This window comes from Balaenoptera ricei, chromosome 3 (assembly GCF_028023285.1).
Source record: "Balaenoptera ricei isolate mBalRic1 chromosome 3, mBalRic1.hap2, whole genome shotgun sequence".
Classification (NCBI taxonomy): Eukaryota; Metazoa; Chordata; class Mammalia; order Artiodactyla; family Balaenopteridae; genus Balaenoptera; species Balaenoptera ricei.
The window spans coordinates 102,597,362-102,619,136 of NC_082641.1; the positions used below are offsets into that span (position 1 = coordinate 102,597,362).

Below are 21,775 nucleotides of genomic sequence, written 5' to 3' on the forward strand. Positions count from 1 at the left end.
ATTTGGGTAAGGAAGGGGCATATAAATTTCACAAGGAAGAAATTCTAATAATTTGAGGTGAACTTTATAGTAATTTAAAAAAGTATTTAGGGTACAATTTAATAAGACCTAACAAAAATGCTAACTAGGCATGGTACTAATGTAAGTTTATCCTTTCTTGGGATCTAATCTTTAATAGGCAAGAAAGAGGTATATTCCCTTCTTAGTGAAATACAAAATCATGATTCTAGGTCCCTGAGCCTATGCTACATTTTCTCTTTTCTCTAGGTAGTGCAACTATCCATTCCTTCCACATAATTGCAAAGGTAACCAAAAATCTCCACTATTGCAGAAGTCAGCCAAAGCTGACTGAATAATAGTTAACCGTTTCAAATAACAGTTTTCTACCTAATTCCTCACCTTCTAACATATAAAACATGTTTCACCTACATGCTTCACCTAGTTGAATAGCAGTTTTCTCCATAATGTCTGAAAGACTATTTCCATGAAATATGCTTTATACAGTACAAAGGAAAAACAAAGGAATAGTATGAATTTAATATATGGATTCTGTGAAATAAAGACATGATAGATGAATACAGTACCTCTGATTCTGCAATGGCCAGCTGCTGCTCTCGCTTCTCCAAGTCAACTAGGGTTTTTTGAAGTTTTCCTTCGAGAACAGTATATTCAGCAACCTAAAATATAATAAAAGTTACCTTATCTTTTCCCCAAATTCAAAACACAAATTCAAAAATGCATATATTATGATTTTACTGAAACAGAGGATCTGAGACTAGGAAAATCATGAATTACATATACCAATTCAAAGCAGAAATTCTCTCCACTATACTCTAAGGAAGGAAGCCAATCTAGCTTCTGCTTGGGTATCTCTAGTAATATTCAGTCTCCTGAGGAAGCCCTTCTCCCACCGGGTGGTAAGTTAGACTGCCAGTAAAATCTTGTGTTTTAGTAAAAACCTAGCTCCTTAAAAATCTGCCTTGCTCAATATTCCAGTAGTCTTCTGAAGCCCTCTTAGTCACTTATGCTCTTTCTCTGGAACTAATATTGGTGATAGGCCAGCTATCACCAATCAGTTTCAAGTCAGTCCTCCTATTGTTGAGATCTAGTCCTTTATTACAGTTTAAATAACTGAGTTCTTAATTGCTTCTGAAGCTACAGTTCCTGCTTGGGACCTTAGCCTAGTACCCCAATTTGTACAAGCCTGAAGTCCTGCTCTGCTCTGTCTTTAAGGATGTGAGTCCCATTAAGGATAAGAGGTCTACCTGCTTGGCCTGTATAGGATCCTCTCTCATGGTTTTCTATCTTTTAGTTCAGACTGATCCTATTTACTAGGACTTTCTGAACCAAATTTTCTATCCTCCTCACCAACGAGTCTCCAGGTCCCAGGCTCCAACCTGATTTTCCCTTTACAAGCCTGGGTTTGATGCTCCTTAGAAGCCCACCCTTTAATCCTGTTTCTATCCCTTGGGAAGAAAAAAAAAAAGTATCTTCACATATTTGACTCCAGTGATAGCCATCATACATCCTCCTAGTCTTTTTTTCTCCAAGATAAACACAAGCGTCAACTATTATTCACATGTTATTGTTTCCACATCCTCTAATATCTTGGATTTAATCTGGAGTCTACATTCTAAACTAAGTCCTTTCAAAAATATGGTACCCAGATGTGATCTCACTAGTTCAGAGACTAAAGAATGTGCACTGCCAAAGACAGGTCAGCAAATGTCTCCTAATTTTAACTCCATCTAAAATTGCATTTGCTATCTGAGGATGCTAGTCATGCTGTTCGTTACGTCAAAGAAAATCCCCAAGGTCTTTGTTCTTAAACTTGGAGTAACTATACCCATTGTCCAAGTGAATGTTTCACTCTGACTACAGAATTTGACATTTGTCTTTATTAAACTTTATTTTGATGATTTAGCCCAATATACCAACCAAGCAAGATCATTTATTTATTAATTCTGTTAACTCTACCACTGATTTTTGGTTCATCTTTAAATTCTTAACCAAATCACTAATATAAGTGTGTCAAATTCTGAGTGCCACATGTAAAAAAGCCTTATAGAAAGACAGGTAAACAGGATGGGGAGGAAGTATTCAAACCATATGTTCGTCCTCTGGCAACCCAAACATCTTATCTACGTACCATCACAGATACGAAGAACTCCCAAATTTATATTGCAAAGTCAAACCCCCCTCCAGAGTTGCAGACCTGTAAATCCAAATACCTGCTGAACATGCTAATAGCCCCCATACATCTCAAACTCAAAACTGTATAAAACCTGAAATCATTCATTATCCTTTTAATTTAAACAAATATTTATTGTATACATAGCAGATGCTGGGCAAAACAATGTCATGTGGAATCTATACTCTGAGGGAAGACAAACTATAAACAAAGAAATGGATATTTAATGTAATAGTAGGTAAATGCTATGAAGAAAATAAAGCAGAATGAGGAGACAGTTAGTGCCTGGGGGCAGGGGAAGAGAGCAGTACTTTGGATACAGTGGTCAGAGAAGGCCTCGCTCACATTACTCTGAGCAGAAACCAGAAAGTATCTCTGAAAGAAAAGCAGTCTACAGATCCTGAGGAGAGAGGTGGCTTAGCATGTTTGAGGAAATACACAGAGGCCAAGATGGTTAGAATAGACTGTGTGAACAGAAGGCTGACAGAAGATGAGGTCACAGAGGAAGCGAGGGGACACATCACAAAAAGCCTTGTAGGTCCTGGTAAGAACTTTGAGTTTTATTCTAAATGTGATGAGGAGTATGACGTGTTTTAAGGAGGAGGAGTCCATAATCTGACTTCCTCTACTCTTGGCTGATATCGCAAGGTACAGGGGTCAGTAATGGAGGACAGGATACCAAGTTAAGAAGTAAACGCAGAGACTCCGCAGTCCCAGTGCAGGGGGCACAGGTTCGATCCCTGGTGGGGAAGATCCCACATGCCGCACAGTGCGGCTGAAAATAATAATAAAAATAAATAAATAAAATAAAAATAAAGAAGTAAACGTAGTTATCTAGGAAAGAGATTGTGATTGCTTAAACTAGTAAAACAGTATGAAAACTTTACAACAGCGTTTGTCCATTTCCTCACTTCCATACTTTGTTATTTTCATCATATATTTTGCTTTTACATATAAGCATCAACACCGAAAAACCCATCAGTCACATTAAAAAATGGCTCAAAGATTAACTTGTCTTAAAAGCTAAATGTGCTGTATCATCTGAAGGTTTACTGTGATAAGTTAAAGATGCATACTGTAAGCCCTACAGCAATCACTAAAAAAAAAAATAGATATTGCTAATAAGGCAACTGTAGAAATAAAATGGAATCATAAAAAAAAAAAGAAAAATTCAATGAATGCAAAAGAAAGCAGGAAAAGAGAGAAAACAAAGAATGTATGGGACAAATTGAAAACCAAGAGCAAGACAGTAGACTTAAACCCAAGCACGTCAATTATTAAATATAAATGGCCAAAAGTCAGAGACCTGAAAAAACTTTAAAGAATTTTCTAGTCCATACCCTGTCCTGTCTCTTGATCTAGTATAGCAAACTATCCTGCCACTGTCTTCTCCCATTTATAGACATTTCATTAACCACTAATATGAGAGTATTTTTACAGACTTGAATTTGGAATATTTGAGACAAGTCTAATTTTCAGGGTTGTTTTACTCAATAACTTGAGTATAAATAGATAAATATTAAATTTTGGCTTTCTGGAATAAGATCAGATGGTCTCACGTTATCATTTTAAAAGATGTGATTTATAACATTTCATGATTCAATCTTTTAAAACAGCTTAAGAGTTTTTGGTCCTTTTTACTAACTAATAGATTATAATGTAATATTTATATATACTTAAATGTTCTATTTTCTTTTTAAATACAGAGATAGGCTTTTTCTCTAAAGTATTCACTTTCTATATTTATTCACTTTTTGAACAGGTAACACATTTGCAGGGTTCAAAATCTAAGGAGTACAAAACAACTTACAGTGAAAACCCTTCTTCCTATCCCTGACCCATTCATTCACTTTATCCAGGCCAATATATAACCACTATAATTAGTTATTCCTTCCAGAGATTTTCTTTAACGTATACAGAAGATACTATTATTAATATTCTTTCTTTCCTCCTTCAATTTTTATAAAAGTCATTACCTTTTTCTTTACTAGTGATTCCCTCTCTCGGTCCCTTTTCTTCCATTCCTCTGCAAGAGCTTGCATATGAGCCAGTTCTTTCTGCTTTAGCTGCCAAAGGAACAAAAATCAAGTAAAAAAGAGAAACCCTAAATATTTCAAATAAATAAACCAGCTGTTTTCAGTTAAATAATTAATACTGATCACTGATATATTTCTTTCAGACATGCCATTTTATTTAAAACAAAACAGAGGATGCCTGAGGTGAGTAATACCCATATAATTCAGGACAGTATAAAGTTAATAGCTGTTTTCTACCTCTCTTGTTTAACAACTGATGATTCTGGCTTCCAGGAGGGTATGCTAAATGAGATCTTGAAATTAAAAGAAACCTTCAAGTCCTTAACCTCTGAATTCTAACCTTCAGTGCTAATTTTGCCCACAAATCATGGAGAAAGTTTAGGAGAATCCTTTCTGGGTGGCTTCTGTGAAGCTGTCATATTTTGAGTATTTTTTTATTCTTTGTTTTTTTTAAAGAGTAAGGCATTCTTGAATTCAAAGGGACTAGACAGAGTACCCATGGAAAAGAGAGAAAAGCCTACTATGGAGAAGGGAAATAAATAGACAAAAAAACTTTTTAAGTAACATTTAAAAAGTAACCTGATTTTCAAAAATGTCTTCCTGCATCTCTTTCCACATTTCTAGCTCAAGTGCTGCTTTGTATTCTAAGGTTTCACGAGGCTCTGTCTGGATTTCTGAAGGACAAGGTGCTGGAGGAACAGAAGATGGCTTTTGTTGTACAGCAGATAAACCCTAAGATATGAATGAAAGAAGCATACTGAAACAAACACACTCACGCATATATACACAGTAGGTCTGTTTTAAAGAATAATTTCATAAGATTCAATGACATATACCTGAGATGAATCAGACACAAAAATCTCACGCATTTTCACTAGTCCGTAATCTTCTAAAGTCACTGTGTAAGAAAGATCTACTATCCTGTTATTTGACCTACAAATGAAATCAGAAATATTTTAAAACTCATGGAAACACTTTCATATTATTTCCTTTTACTTCCCCAATGCTAGAGCACTGAGTAGACAGCATGTCTTGCACCTGACACTTGCTGCTCAAAGTGCAGCAGCTTCTGCAGACTTCAAGACCTTCTATATATGTGATATTATTTGATCACAAACAGTATTAAGTACATACCTACATTCACTACAAAATGACCTATAACAGTTACAGATTTGAAAAAACTGAACAATATAAGAGAAATTTTAAATCTCACTGCCCACAGATAATCACTGCTAAAATTTCATTTCCTTCCTCTTTTTTAGATATGTAGATACACATGTACTCATGCACATTAAAATCATACAGTTTTGCCCTTTTTTTCCCCCATTTATCCTCCTGCATTTTCCTCCTGTATAATGACAAACATTAATTAAAAAATATAATTTTCAATGCCTGTAAAACACACTAATGAATTTATGTAGTAAAATTTTAAAAACTTAACAATTCCCCTACTCAATTATATATAGATTATTCTGGACTCTTTTTCTACTTTTCCTGGAATGAACACCCTTGTTCATAAATCTTTTACTGGATATGAGCACTGCTTCAGGATTAAATCCTAGAAGTGGGATAATTATGTTATTTTTTATTATAACGAATACCTTTCTGTATCACAGAACCTGAATGCAGCATTTACCATTAAATAAAAGGACAAAATGTTAGAGGAAAATAAAATTCTGGCAACAAAAAAATGTGGCTTTGTTTAAATCAAACAAAACTTTAATGAATGGATCCCACACGATTAGAACTCTTAATCAACTTTTACATTTTCTTCTTCTAATCTCAGATTTCAGAAGAAATGAATAAAATGAAGCGCTATCATCTCTGAAGTTTTCACTTAGGTAAATCTCTTAAAACGTCTGTCTACAGAGCAGGGCAATAAAAGTTATTCAAAGCAATCAGCATTAAAATAACTTCCAACAAGTAATAATTATTTTCATTATATTCTACTTACAATAAGAGAAAAGAATGCTGATTTTTAAAAGAATTTCTCTAAAAACCTGTTCCCAGATCTCCAAGTGAATAAAGGTTTACTAAACCCTTCACTCTCTGGAAGTGGCATGGATGAGGAAAAGTAAGGGAAGAAATTCCAATAATACTTCTACATCTCAGCTTTTTACTGGGCCTGATTTTCTTCTACATTCCTTTAAAAATAAAGGCATATGATATGTAAGGTTAAAGTCAATTTAAATTTCTATTGTTAAATATAAAAAGATAACATATTTGTTGAATGATTTTGTGTAAAATATGTGAACTCAAGTTTTTCACCGTGGCAGTGGATTTCAGGGCAAAAAAAGAATATTCTTTTTTTAAAGTGTCAAACATTTGCAACATTCTCCAACTATATTTGAGGCAAAAGTTTAAATATTTTTCAAGTAGAAAAATTCAAAATAATGTAAAAATACATTATAAATTTGACCCTGAGTTACTAAGCTAAAAAAACAAAAAACAAACTGATCCTGAACTTAAAATTATCAGTCTAAAGAGAGGAGAGAGAAATACTTACTCAACACTCTAAGTATTACAGTATTACGGTAGCACAGATTCACTCTGTGAGGATATAGTAGGTATCAGAAAGCTAAAGAGCAAACTAGGATATAACCCCCATAGGTCAAAGAAAAAAGATCTCAGAAAAAAGAAATGACATGAAAGGATAAGGTTGTAGCTAGCTAAACAGAATAAAAAGTAAAGCTAATAAGACCAGCTCTAGGAAATGCATTACCCTTGTGCTGCTATAATAGGCACGCTTTCACTGAAAGTTTGTCGCCAACACTGTTCACCATTAGAACCTAAAAAGCGAGTTTTTTCTGAAGACAAAATGTTAGAAAGTTGGATTCTGGCAATTCCCAGAAGTAAATCTTTACTCATTTTATCCTTGTGCCATAATTCAACCAGCAATGGAATCCTAAAAGGAAAAGAGAAACATATGTTCATACCTATCAACTCTGAACTAAGGCTTTTCTGGACTAAAATTTTTGAATTCCTTTAATGTAGCCAAAGATGTTTTTGCTACCTGGAATGTAAAGGCTCAATTCCACAGGTAACAAATAGAAAATACTATTACATTTTTTTACACCTCTTCATGTGCAATAAAGAAAACCCTTCCGAACACTACTATTCCCACAAATGGTTACATAACGTTTAGTTACTCTTCATTCTTTCTTTTAAAATTCTTTTCAAATTGTGATACTCTGAGAAAGTACAAAGACATTTCACAGATCTCATTTTTTGTCACAAATCCATTTCAGATAGCTGGATCAACATTTCCATTTTATATAGATGAAAAAACAGAAAAAGCAAATAATGCATTACAGTCATTAAGTGAATCAATAATAAAAACTAAACAGTTTATTTATCGTCACATTATATTAGGAAAAAGCAAAATTACTTTTCAAAGTTCCTTCATTATTCATATATTGTTTTAAGAAAGTTCTAATATCCCAACTCAGGCAAACAAGATATGAAAATCTGAAAAGAGCCTTCGTAACCACATAAAACTTTATAGTGGAACCACAAGTGTCACAGATTTTAAATTTGTTTCTAGATTCGCAAATGCATAAGCAGCTATGGATGTAAAAATATAGAAATTCCTCTTGTTAATATGATACAAATTTTCAAGAGTTGATTTGAGAAAATAATATCATACACACCATGTATACATTACCTTAGGAAGGTATCCTGCAGCTGATGAGGCATAGTTGCAAAATCAAATGCACAGTAAGATTGGGGAAGAAAAACTTCCATGTTTTTCCGAACTTCTATAGGAGGATTAGTCATAATAGGAGCTGCGCTTCCGAAGAAAGGATATGAGTACCTGGAATTTAAGAAAAACAAAATCCTATAGTTTACAAATGGGATTTATAGTCTGTTAAAAAAAAAAAAAGTGTAATATGAATATTAAATAAAAATTTTTTCATAGATAAATAAATGGTACAAATACATTATGGTTTTACTCCTATCACCAACTTTAAAATTATACAAATATTTTCAGTGTTGATATAAAAATCACAGAAATTATAGAGAAAATGCATTATTTGCACAGCACTGGTTTCCAAAGTTCCTTTATAAGTAATCTTCCAATGATCGTCTGGGGAAGGAGTATACACTGGTATTTTGAAGGCAATACACCAAATAAGAAAGAGACAGTCACTTTGATACACTTCAAATAAGACAAAGATTCAGAAGTGAAAATGACTCCACTAAACAAAGAGCTGCCATCTGTTAAGAGCTCCCTGAGGTATATAAATGTAGCAAATTAACATGTTGTACACATTACATTCACACAATGTTATATGTCAAAAATATTTTTATAAAAAAATGAATACTAAAACTTAAATGTGGGGGGGAAAAAAAAAAGAGTTCCTGAGGGCACGGGTCTTATCTTTTTCATCTTTGCGCTCCCAGAACAGTTTCCGTCATATAGTAAACTGTCAAGAAATGCTTGCTAAATTTAATTTCTAAACCTTTTTTTCTTTATATACTAATGTCCTGATTTTTTATGGGCTAAAAAAACCCTTAGTCAACTCCAAAAGGATGCATTCATAGTATTTTGTCTCTGAACTGAGAATCAAGCATGAAAGCAACTCAAATATACTACAGATGAATCAAAGAGTGACACAACACTATTTCTTTCTTTCATCATAAAAGTCACACCAGATTAAATAGAAGAATGTCTGACTATTGCTGAACTTATTTTGTACGTAAAGCCAAATACAGAGATATTGTAATGCTCACTTAAATTTCATTTTATAATTTGTTATTCATTAATAAAACTAGACTTTAAACTCTACTAGTAGAAATTGCTTTTCCTACAAGAAGAATCCTGCTCATACACTCAATTCCTACACAATTACATAAACTGAATTTAGGTCATCTCAGAGACCTCATCCCCTAGAAATTTAACCCCCTACTACAGATGTAGTGATTTAAAAGAAAAAAAAAAGCAAACACATTAAACTTTTTCTAATATCAGTTATCTCACAAATTCCATTAGACAACTGTACACTACAATTTCATATCATCGCAGAGCATGATAACATAAAATCTATCAAACATAAAATGCCCAGCATTAAAAAAAAAAAAAAGCCTTAAAATAAATCAAAGACAGAAGCAGTAGTCCTCAAGTGATTTCTATAGAGTATTAAGTGGATCATACCTCTTTCCTCGGTGTAGTATATTCTTTCCCTTTTCTTTGTCAAGTGAATTAGTAGCCTCCCTCATGTACTGACATATTTCTGACTCTGTCTTCTTCACTAGATTGAGCTCTTTGTTTATATGCCCCATGCCCTAATACCAGACAAACTGTTGGCATAATGTAGGCACTTAATGATTAAACAAGTGGCCCTATGGCAAGCAGGAAACACAAAAACTAATATGTGCTTTCTAACTGGGCTTGTTCAAGGCTCCTCCCTCACAGCATCCAATCTCAGATCATCCCTGTGCTTCTGGCCAACATCATCTCTAAGTGTCCTAAGATCAGTTTCTCCAGTAGCAGCAGGAGAGAAAAAGGGACGCTTCTATGTTATATAAACCCTGTGAGAAAAGCTATGTCTATAGCAGAAAACTTTTTCCTGGCTTTCAATTTTTAAAAAAACAACAGTTTAGTCATGATTCTCAGCCTCTAACATGAGGTAAAATGCAGAACTTAAGCTGTGAGGACAAACTTCCATTCTATGACTTCGCCGTGTGAACTCAGTGCTGGGTCCCTTTGGTTCTGTCCATTATTCACACCAAAGCTCAGAGGACTTTGGAAACAACTTGATAAGGAATCAAACAACTGAAAAATTAGATACAAGTAGGAGTTGATTTATGCATTTGAAAGGCAGACATGCCTCAAATAACAGCAGGAACCAATGAGAAGTTGCTGACATTCCTGGGAATGGCAATCCAAGATGATGGAAGATTTTCTGATTTTCTCATTTTAATCACATAGAGACCAAAAATTTTATTACAAATGCTAATGCTTGTTCCAAGGTAATTTATGAGGACCTAAAGACGCCAAACTAAAACACATAATTATATTATATTTAATATATATATTAGCCACAAAGTCTATGGAAATGTAATATTATTAAGAACAAGCCATTATGGGGACTTCCCTGGTCCTGGACTTCCCGCCTGCCAATGCATGGGACACGGGTTCGATCCCTGGTCCGGGAAGATGCCACATGCCGCAGAGCAACTAAGCCCGTGTGCCACAACTACTGAGCCTGTGCGAGAGCCCGCGAGCCACAACTACCGGACCCCACATGCCACAACTACTGAAGCCCGCACACCTAGAGCCTGTGCTCCACAACAAGAGAAGCCACCACAATGAGAAGCCCATGCACCGCAACAAAGAGTAGCCCCTACTCGCCACAACTAGAGAAAGCCCAAGCTCAGCAACGAAGACCCAACGCAGCCAAAAATAAATTAATTAAAAAAAACAAAACAAAACAAGCCATTATGTAAAAGCCATTTAACTGACTGAAATATATATTTCAATTCTCTAAATTGAACAGTGTGGACACATTCCACTTCCAGTTCATTAGGTATGGTTTTTAGAGTCATAGGTATAAAAGGTAGGTATTAAGACTATAACCTCCCATTATAACACAGTTTTATAGAAAAATCAGATACTATACTCCCATCATTTTGATCTATGGCACCTTTTCTGGAAACGATACATTTTTAACTTCAAGAGTCACTATATTTTAAAAAGGAACATTAACAAATTATTATCAATACCTACAATTATTAGCAAGACTGTTACCTCTCATACTACCAATGCCACCTTTGATTAAGTTCAAAGTCATTAGGACATAATAGCCTTACACCCTTTTAGTCCACTGATTTAACAAATGTCATAACTTCTTTGGTGACATTTCTCCTCTGCAAACCCCAAACAGAGGAAAGGCATTTCTCCTCAGAAAATATATTGAAACAAAATCAAATCATACCTTAATATACAGTTGACTGGAAAACCAACTTCCAAATCACGGATACTCCTTAAGTCTATTGAAAAGCAAAAATGATGTGATGTTGCAGGAACAGCAATTTTCTGTCCTGAAGCTGTTCCTGAAGCAATGGATGTAGTCACTGGCTGGGCCAGTAAAGCAGGTTCAGAAGAACTGACAGCTAAAATGAACATAAAAATTTTTTTTAAAAAATTCCATTTGCTAACAATTTCTCTTAAGTTATTCAGATAATTTAAAGATATCATCTAATTTACCTTCAAGCAAAGACTTGACTATCTGATTTTATAAACATATGAATTGAGGCATAAACTTCTTAAAGTGACTTGTCCAATATTATGTAGGCTTTAATTCCCATTATAGAACTGTGTAAAAAAAAGAGCTTACTCTCACTCTCAACATATATTGCAAAACATAAAAGCATACAGTACCGATGCAGTAATGTATGATAGCAGCCTGGCAGGCACTAATATTTCTAAGAGACAGGTGAATATAGCTTAGTATTTGAAGGGTTGTATTTGAGACTTACTGCAGATATAATTACATCACTTTTTAAAAAGTAGTTTGGTTAGGGTTTAAAAAGTAGTTTGTTAGACTATGTCTAACAAAAAACTAAAACTTGACAGAGAAAGACAAATATCATATGATATTGCTTATATGTGGAATCTAAAAAAATGGTACAAATGAACTTATTTACAAAACAGAAATAGAGTCACAGATGTAGAAAACAAACTTACGGTCACCAAGGGGGAAAGGGGAGGGGAAGGGATAAACTGGGAGATTGGGATTGACATAGACACACTACTATATATAAAATAGATAACTAATAAGGACCTACTGTATAGCACAGGGAACTCTACTCAATACTCTGTAATGGCCTGTATGGGAAAAGAATCTAAAAAAGAGTGGATATATGTATATGTATAACTGATTTACTTTGCTGTACACCTGAAACTAACATAACTTTGTAAATCAACTATATTCCAACAAAAATTAAAAACAAACAAAAAAACTAAAACTTGAAAAGACAGAGGTATCTAGTCCAATCCTATTATACACCAGAGATGTTTAATGAATGGCCCAAGTCCTATAGCTACTCAGTGACAGACCTATAACTTGCACCCAAACTTCTAACTCCTAATCCACCACTGCTCTTACAACTTGTACTACTAAATTTAACTGTAGATTCTTACGTAACAGATGGATAATTTTTATAAGACCAGATAAATATGCATTCTCAGACTGTCTCGACTTTAGGATCAAAAATGATTATTTTAAGTTTACTGTAAGAGGCAGTTAGTATCTCTTTTCTCTAAAATTCCAGTGAAATTGAGATACTGAAAAGTTGGCTAACAATCTATTAGAAAGAATTATATTCTTTAATTTCTTTTGAAGAAGCTACTATTTCTAGTATGAAAATAAATGAAAAATTCTCTTACCTTTTAGCAAATTCTACTATGAAGTTAAGTAAATTTCAATTACTTTCATCTGATTCTTTTTTTTTACATTGGCTCTTTAAAAAACTCACAATTTTTACTTAGCACCCATGAAAACTCGCACAATCATTTATTAGATGGCTGAAAAATCTATACCTAAAAGACAGATCTGTGAAAAGAATACCTTACCCTTTGGATTGGGTTTTGTGTCCTTATCATACTGTAAGCTTTCCACTTCACTTTCTGTTGCGTCGTCTCTTGTTGGAGGTGACTGACTGTGAGGTGGAACAGGGGACACGCGTGGAGACTTGGGCCCAGTGTGTGTCTTCTCCTTTGTGGGGGTGAAAACTGTCTTCTTTGAATGATGTGGCTCATGTTCATTCTGGGTCTTTAATTCAATTAAAGACTAAAAACAATTTTTAAATAAAGTATAATTTGCAAAGAACTTTCCTTCATAATTAAGCAAAAATCGTGATGTTGTTTTTAAAAAATATTAGCTTCCTTTCCCAGTTTGGATATTCCTAGTCTATTTCTCTTCATAATTTGCAAATTTTCTTATAGCATCTAGGACCAGAAAAAGGAAGATGAACAGGAAGGAAATATGATATCCAGAGCTCCGCATCAAAATGCATCCTAATGCATAAGAAGGGATATTCAATAAAAGAAGTCAGGCATAGGTGTCCTTGGGAATAGTTATTCCTACCAAAGCAATACAAAGGAGGTCTGTATTACTAAAAAACAAACAAAAAACCAAAAACCCAGAAGTCTAGTATGATTTTCTTCCTTTGCTCCACTATCCTCTAAAAATACATGCATATATGTCTTTTTAAACTCTCACTTCAGTTCACAGCCTACATAAAAATCAGTTCTTTAAAAGAACATGACACTAAAGTTGATTCTGGGGCTATATATAATCAAAAAACATATATATTCAAATAAATGTCTCTATTGCCTAGAGACAGTATGAGGACTATAAAACACTGAGCCAAAAACCTTATCTTAGCTAAGGCTGAGTCAACCAAAAAGGATCCATTAACGCAGATTACCAGAAACTGGGTCTAAAAATATTCTCTTCTACCGTAGTCCCTCTTCTGCCACAGTCACTGACTACGAGCTGGGGGTGTGGGGAATGGTTTTCACTACATGAAAAGACTGGACTGAAGGGCTCTGGACAGTGTCACCTGTGAAATGCGGCAGAAGCCACAGCACTTCTCAAAAGGGTCTTTTTGGAGAGGAGGTTATCATATAATGAAGGCCACTACCTAAGAGTAATAAATACTTTCTTATGTGGGGTAATGCTTCTGAAGCTCAACTTTTGTGACTAATCATGAACTACATCGAAGAAGCTGGAGGAGGGGAAGGAGGGTCACTACTTGCCTGGGCATCTATGCCTTCTCTCTGCAGAGCCACAGACACTCCCACAGTGGGGGCCAAATCCACAGGAACAGGTGCAAGCTTTTGTTTGGCTCGGTTTGGAGGGTCAAGAGTAAAAGCACCTTCAACTGTGACTGGGCGATGGTTGATTTCTGTACTACCCTTTTTCAGTAGTCCGGTTAAGGGTATTTCTGTACTTCCAAGTGACTGGTCTCCACAGCAGAGGTGGATCTAATATGACAGGGAAAATCAAAATCAGGCTTTATATTTTCTCCTTTATTCTAAACACACAAACTTAACAAAAAGTTATAAAATGATCCATAGAAGGAAAGCAGAATGCAGATTATCTTATTGACCTGCAGTGACTAAGATACTCACACATGATTGTTAAAACTGTTGCTAAAGCACAAAATTTACCCAGAACTCAATAATAAAGTTATTAATTCTTTTCATTTTTCCTTTCACTACTGTACACTCCTATGTTATCACCTTGTCTGTTCTGTCTCTTTGGTGAGCTATGGTTACTTTAATATTTTACTATGCTATATTACATATGCAAATTATATCATCAATATATGAATTTAAACGGAAAACAAATACATCAAGCATCTTTTCTATTTCCATTATAACATTAAACACAGTTCTTAAAAAATAAGTGAGTGGGTCCAGCCCTATTTGGAAATTAAAGAACCTCAAATAATTCTGTTTTATTCACCCACAAAACATCATGAATGTTTCTTTCTCTTTTTTCTTGCTTTTCAAACTTTATACATAAAACAGAGTGCTTAACAGTGAAAGGTAAAAGAGAATACCTCTGGGGTGGTGGAATGTACCATTAATCACTGCTAGCTAATCAAAACTTCAACATTACCACCTTTTGCAACTACCAAAAAAAAAAAAAAAGAAAGAAAAAAAGAAAGGCTGCTCCAGATATGTGTCACATAACTATTCTTTTCCCTTACTACATTGAAGCCACAGCAAACCTAATATTCATATGAACAATATGCAGTCATTACATAAAAATACTTTTAATTCTACTATCAGCAATGACCTATAACAGTCCTAATGTTATTAGGTGTGATATTTTTAATGGGCTGGAGAGAAAGGATTTTTATGACTTAAATGTCCATGAGAATCAAACTAATAAATAAGTCAATAGTTTTGGTAAGGAATTTTATAAGATAAAATTCAAAGTGCTTTTTTCCTGCATTTCATCATTTTATATAACCTTCAACTTTCTAAATACCTTGGATTTAGCAGAACCACCTCTAAAATTTAGTTCCACTAAAATTTCTTAATGCCTCTTTTCACTATCCACTCAAAACGCAAGCAAAGTCTAATGAATGATCACTTTACTATAAAAAAATGACTACCCCACCCTACTTCACCACCCATTTCAGTCTGATTAAAATTAATCATAACAAACAGAAAAGTAATTTTGGACTAGATAAGGTTCACTTTTAAATAAAGTCCAATTTAAAATTGGTTTACAAAACTACCAAATTCAAGAACAGGTTTTAGAAAGTTGTTTTATCTCTTTGATTTTAATAGCAATAAGGTGTATAAATTCTGAAATCTAGAGTGTGATCTGTGTGGTGACAGCTAATCTCCACTAACAATAATAAAACCTGCCTGGTGCCCGCAGCTTTAAGCTCCAGGTACAACTTTTTATTATAAATGACCGATAACTGATCTACCTCTTTCCACAGTAACAAAGTAAGGCGGTATATCTCCTAAAATTCTGAAATAACTGTCATGCTGTGACTGTACAAGTCAGGATAATTCCTAAAAAATTAAAAGATGTGGCAGAAATATGATATCCACTTCAGAAATAAGACAGAGTTTGGGTACCTCTTTAATGCTTAAAAAATCATCTCATAAGAAACAATTTTCTGCCGTACCTACCTGTAGTTTAGACTGAAGAGCCAGGTAAACACGAAGAATTTCTATACTGCTACGTATTCGAACAGATGCTCTCTCTGGCTCAAAGTCTGGGTTGATCAAATCATTGAAGGGTTCATTTGTAACATCATTTCCCAGTAAAGAATAGTAAAAGAAAAACTCAGGCCGTCTTTCTGGAAGTTTCATGGTACATGGAATTAACTAAATATTTAAGAAAAAAAAAGGATTATTACTTTATAAACCACTAAACATCCTTAAAGATGTCTGAGAAACTCCAAAAATATTTGCTAAAATGATTTATTTCAAGCCTTAAATTAATAACTCAAAATTTCTAAATCTCTGCCAAATTACTACCAAATCACTAGTTTAATTTTTAAAGGTTTATCTTACACAAGCACAAAGAGACTAAAATATTTTTATACATTAATGTTGTTTTAAAGCTTATGTTTCATTCAACTACTCGATGAAAACTCCATAAAAGTTCTTTTAGAAGAAAGTGGTCAAATATTTTACACTGAGCTTTCCTTATTTCCACATATCCTTACTCCACCATCCTCTCCGTAAATGAGAGAAGGTTTTTAAAAAACCTTAATCCAAGCTATTTACTATAACTTCTTTTGATGGGAAAATAAAAGCTTTGTAGCTACTCTTACAAAACTTGGAGACCTATAAATTAAGTTACAAAAGGCTGTCTTCCACCCACTGTAAGGAGCTGCTGCAGGGGGAAGATGGAGCCCTTCACAAATGAAATGTTTACTGGGGGTGGAACAAGATGGCAGAGTAGGACATGAGCTCACCTCTTCTCAAGAAAACACCCAAAATCACAACTAACTGCTGAACAACCATCGACAAAAAAAAAGATGGAACCTACCAAAAAAGATATCCTACATCCAAAGACAAACAAGAAGCCACAAGGAGATGGTAGGAGGGGAACAATCACGATAAAATCAAATCCCATACCTGCTGGGTGGGCAACCCACAAACTGCAAAATAATTATATCTCAGAGGTTCTCCCACTGGAGTGAAAGTTTTGAGCCCCATATCACAATCCCCAGCCTGGGGGTCTGGAATCGGGAGGCAGAGCCCGCAAGGCATCTGGCATTGAAGGCCAGAGGGATTTGATCGCAGGAAATCCACAGGACCAGGGGATACAGAAACTCCTCTCTTGGAGAGTGCACACTAGGTCTTGTGTGTACCAGGAACCAGGGGAAAGAGCAGTGACCTCATAAGAACCTGGGCCAGACCTAATTGCTGGTATTGGAGGGTCTTGTAGAGGCAGGGGTTGGCTGTAGCTCACTACTGAGATAAAGACACTGGTGGTTGTATTTCTGGGGAGTACCCATTGGCAGGAGCCCTCCCAGAAGCCACCATTTTCTCACCAAGACCTGGCCCCATCCAACAGCCTGTAGCCTCCAGTACTGGGATGCCTCAGGCGAAGCAACCAACACAGCCCCACTCATCAGCAGACAGGCTGCTTTATAAAGCCTTCTTGAGCCCACAACTTCCCAATAAACACACCCGTTGACATGGCCCTGCCCACCAGAGGGACAAGACCCGAGTCCACCCACCAGTGGGTAGGAACCAGTCCTTCCCACCAGGAAGCCTGCACAAGCCACTAAGACCAGCCTCATCCACCAGGGGGCAGAGAGCAGAAGCCATAAGAATTACAACCCTGCAGTCTGCAGAATGGAAACCGCAATCACAGAAAGACAGACAAAATGACATGACAGAGGAATATGTCCCAGACAAAGGAACAAGATAAAACCCCAAAAGAACGAGTAAGTGAAGTGGAGATAGGCAATCTACACGAAAAAGAATTCAGAGTAACGATAGGAAAGATGATCCAAGGTCTTGGAAAAAGAATGGAGCCACAGACTGAGAAGATACAAAAAATGTTTAACAGAGAGCTAGAAGATCTGAAGAACTAACAGAGATGAACAATAAAATAACTGAAAAGAAAAATACACTAGTAGGAATCAATAGCAGAATAAACAAGGCAGAAGAACAGATAAGTGACCTGGAAGAAAGAATGGTGAAAATCACAACCACGGAGCAGAATAAAGAAAAAAGAATGAAAAGAAGTGAGGACACTCTCAGAGGCCTCTGGGACAACATTAAGAGCACCAACATTCGCAATGCAGTAAGTCCCTTACATACGAACTTTCAAGTTGCGAACTTTCAAAGATGCGAACATGCATCTGGTTCCACCAAGGAACCAGAACCTGTGCCATCAATGTCAGGCATGAGTGAAACTGCAGCTTACCCTCCGTCTCCTATTGCTGATAATCCTTCAGATTTACCATCTCCCACCTCCTCTCCCTCCTCCAGTCAGTAACTCTTCTTGCCTGTTCACTTGATGCCAGCCCCTGTATGCCAGCTGTTGTACTGTACTACCATACATTTCAAGGTACTATACTGTAAGATTAAAAATGTTTTCTTTTCTGTTTTTTATGTATTATTTGTGTGAAAAGTATTATAAACCTATTACAGTACAGTACTATACAGCTGATTGTGTTAGTTGGGTACCTAGGCTAACTTCGTTGGACTTACAAACAAATAGGACTTACAAATGCACTCTCAGAACAGAACTCATTCGTATGTAGGGGACTCACTGTATAGGGGTCCCAGAAAAAGAAAGAAAGGACATGAGAAAATATTTGAAGAGATAATAACTGAAAATTTCCCTAACATGGGAAAAGAAATAGTCACCCAAGTCCAGGATATGCAGAGGCCCAGGCAGGACAAACCCAAGGAGGAACATACAGAGACACGTTAATCAAACTGACAATAATTAAAGACAAAGAGAAAATATTAAAAGCAACAAAGAAAAGCAACAAATAACATACAAGGGAATCCCCATAAGGTTATCAGCTGATTTTTCAGCAGAAACTCTGCACGCCAGAAGGGAGTAGCACAATATATTTCAAGTGATGAAAGGGCAAAACCTGCAACGAAGAATACCCTACCCAGTAAGGCTCTTGTTCAGATTTGATAGAGAAATCAAAAGCTTTACAGACATGCACAAGCTAAGAGAATTCAGCACCACCAAACCAGCTTTACAACAAATCCTAAAGGAACTTCTCTAGGTAGAAAAGAAAAGGACACAACTAGAAACAAGAAAATTACAAATGGGAAGGCTCACCAGTAAAGGCAAACATAAAGTAAAGGTAGTAAATCATCCACACACAAATATGCTCAGAGGGGAACAGTAGGGAGTTTCCTTAAAAAACTAAAAAATAGAGCAACCATACGATCCAGCAATCCCACTCCTGGGCATTTATCCAGAGAAAACCATGGTTTGAAAGGATACATGCACCACAATGTTCACTGCAGTGCTGTTTACAATAGCCAAGGCACGGAAACAACCTAAATGTCCATCGACAGATGAATGGATAAAGAAGATGTGGTACACATATACAATGGAATATTACTCAGCCATTAAAAAAAAATGAAACTGCCATTTGCAGCAAAATGGATGGACCTAGAGATTATCGTACTAAGTGAAGTAAGTCAGACAGAGAAATACAAATATCATATGATATCACTTATATGCGGGGGGGAAAATGATACAAATGAACTTATTTACAAAACAGAAACAGATTTGCAGACATGGAAAATAAACTTATGGTTAGCAAAGGGGAAAGGTGGGCAGGAGGGATAAATTGGGAGTTTGGGATTGACATATACACAGTACTATATTTAAAACAGATAACCAACAAGGACCTGCTGTATAGCACAGGGAACTCTGCTCAATATTCTGTAGTAAATTAAGTAGAATATATACATATATGTATGTATAACTGAATCATTTTGCTGTACACCTGATACTAACACGACATTGTAAATCAACTATAGTCTAATACAAAATTAAAAAAAAAAAAAAAAGGATGTCTTCCATACTAGGAGTGTTACTTCTCAAAGCTGGTAGTTTCCTGGCCACGTGACATGAAGACATGGGATGCTTGTCCCATAAAATGCAAAATACCTTCTAACAGACCTTTAATGTTTGCTAGCACATTGTTAAAAGTAACAAACTATAAGTAATTGACATGTTCTGCAACAGGAGATGGCTTAAATATATTATAGTTATCATACAATATGGCTCCTAAATAATGATATAGTGACATGAAAGTTATCTAAAATATTTTTAGGTCAAAAATACTTACAGGACAGTTTGTAAGTCTGTAAGTCTGTGAAAATAAAAGTACTAACCACTTACATTAAAACAACCCAGTACTGAGCACACAGTAAATAGTCAATAAAGTTATTTATTTTATATTATATTTTAAATACAAAGCAAGTTATTACTTTAATCCTATACTTTAAAATGTATTTGTTTGATTAGATTTTAATCATGTGGATTTTTTTTTTTTTTTTTTTTTATGGACAAGAGATTTATTTATTACTTACTACCATGGGGCAAGCCTAAATAATGTTCTGGATGTTACATGTGGATTTTAATCATGTAGATTTATATTTATTGAGAGCCAGCACTTATACACTTTTAGTTGTTGAGAGCACAAATTCTGGAGTAAGCCCCGACCCTCAACTTTGGTTCCACCAATGGCTTGCTATGAGACTTTAGACAAGTACTTAATCACTCTGAACCTCCATTTCTCTTAGGGTTCTTGGAAGGATTAAAAGAGATAATACATGTTCACTTCTACAAGTCTGCCTAGCACATAGTCAGCTATTATGTGAATGGAAAAATACCTGAGGAAAAGAATATACTGCCCTTATGGGTGATTATTTCTGAGGAGTTTAATTAAAAGAGACTTTCATTTTCTTTTCCTTTCTTCCATAGTCAGAAAGCAATAAAAATTTTAAGAAAAAAAGATAGCCCTTTAATATTTCATAGCACATTTAACTCTAAGTAATTCCCACTAAGAGAAGAGATGCTTTTAAAAATCCTTTATCATCCTTGGATTTAGAAACAGGTTTTTTGCCCTAATTTCAATATTTAAAAAGGAAGCAAGGTTATCACAATCCAGTATTCTTACTCTAATTTCATTCCTGCATTCTACTACCTTACAGTATCAATGTTCTAAGTCACTTATTTGCATCCGAAAGGTATGTTTGTTTATTGCTAGATGCTTTCTCACACTACCTTTGACTAGCTTGAGAAGAAAAAAACTAAACTGCTATTTTTTAAAATCCTTGACTTGTCCATAAAGAGTGAAAAAAGCAAACAAGTAATACTAAGCAGTATCAAGGGATGAATAAATTATTGGGCTTAATTTTTTGTGTTTTAAAAAATTATTGTAAAATACACATAACAGAAAATTTATCATTTTAACCATTAAAAACTGTACAGTTCAGTAAGTACATTCACAATGTTGTGCAACCATCACCACTACCTAGTTCCAGAACTTTTCCATCACCCCAAACAGAAACACCAGAACCACTGAGCAGCCCCTCCCATGCCGCTCCCCCATAACTTCTCCCTCCCCTGGTGACCACAAATCTGCGTTTTGTCTCTATGGGTCTGCCTATCTGGATATTTTATATAAATGGACTCAAACAGTATGTGACCTTTTGTGTCTGGCTTATCTCACTCAGTATGTTTACAACATTCATCCTTGTTGTAGCATGTATCAGTACTTTATTTCTTTTATAGTTAAATAATACTCCAGAGAGAGTGTGTGTGTGTGTGTGTGTGTGTATTCATTTATTTATTTTGTTAATCTATTCATCCATAGATGGACATCTGGGTTATTTCTGTGGTATTCTGGGATATTGTAAATAGTGCTATGAACATTCACGTACAAGTTTTTATTTGAATACCTTGTTTTCAATTCTTTTGATATATACCCAGTAGTGAAACTGTTGGGTTCTATGGTAATTCTGTTTAATCTTTTGAGGAACCTACTTGGCTTAATTTTT

The 21,775-nt window shown here is 35.2% G+C and overlaps 1 protein-coding gene across 5 annotated transcripts in view; it reads right to left on the reverse strand.

Annotated features, from left to right (window-relative positions):
• The window catches only part of CEP120 (centrosomal protein 120), a 77,902-nt gene that overhangs the window by 34,875 nt on the left and 21,252 nt on the right, over positions 1–21,775 (reverse strand). For all 5 annotated transcript variants that reach the window (XM_059916956.1, XM_059916957.1, XM_059916954.1 and 2 more), the window contains 10 exons: positions 15,896–16,093; positions 13,994–14,221; positions 12,806–13,022; positions 11,166–11,343; positions 7,892–8,041; positions 6,950–7,132; positions 5,064–5,160; positions 4,807–4,959; positions 4,168–4,257; positions 585–677 (listed from right to left, as the gene is read on the reverse strand). In XM_059916956.1, the coding sequence (XP_059772939.1) occupies positions 585–677; positions 4,168–4,257; positions 4,807–4,959; positions 5,064–5,160; positions 6,950–7,132; positions 7,892–8,041; positions 11,166–11,343; positions 12,806–13,022; positions 13,994–14,221; positions 15,896–16,093 (1,587 nt within the window). The remainder of the gene's footprint in view (positions 1–584; positions 678–4,167; positions 4,258–4,806; positions 4,960–5,063; positions 5,161–6,949; positions 7,133–7,891; positions 8,042–11,165; positions 11,344–12,805; positions 13,023–13,993; positions 14,222–15,895; positions 16,094–21,775) is intronic.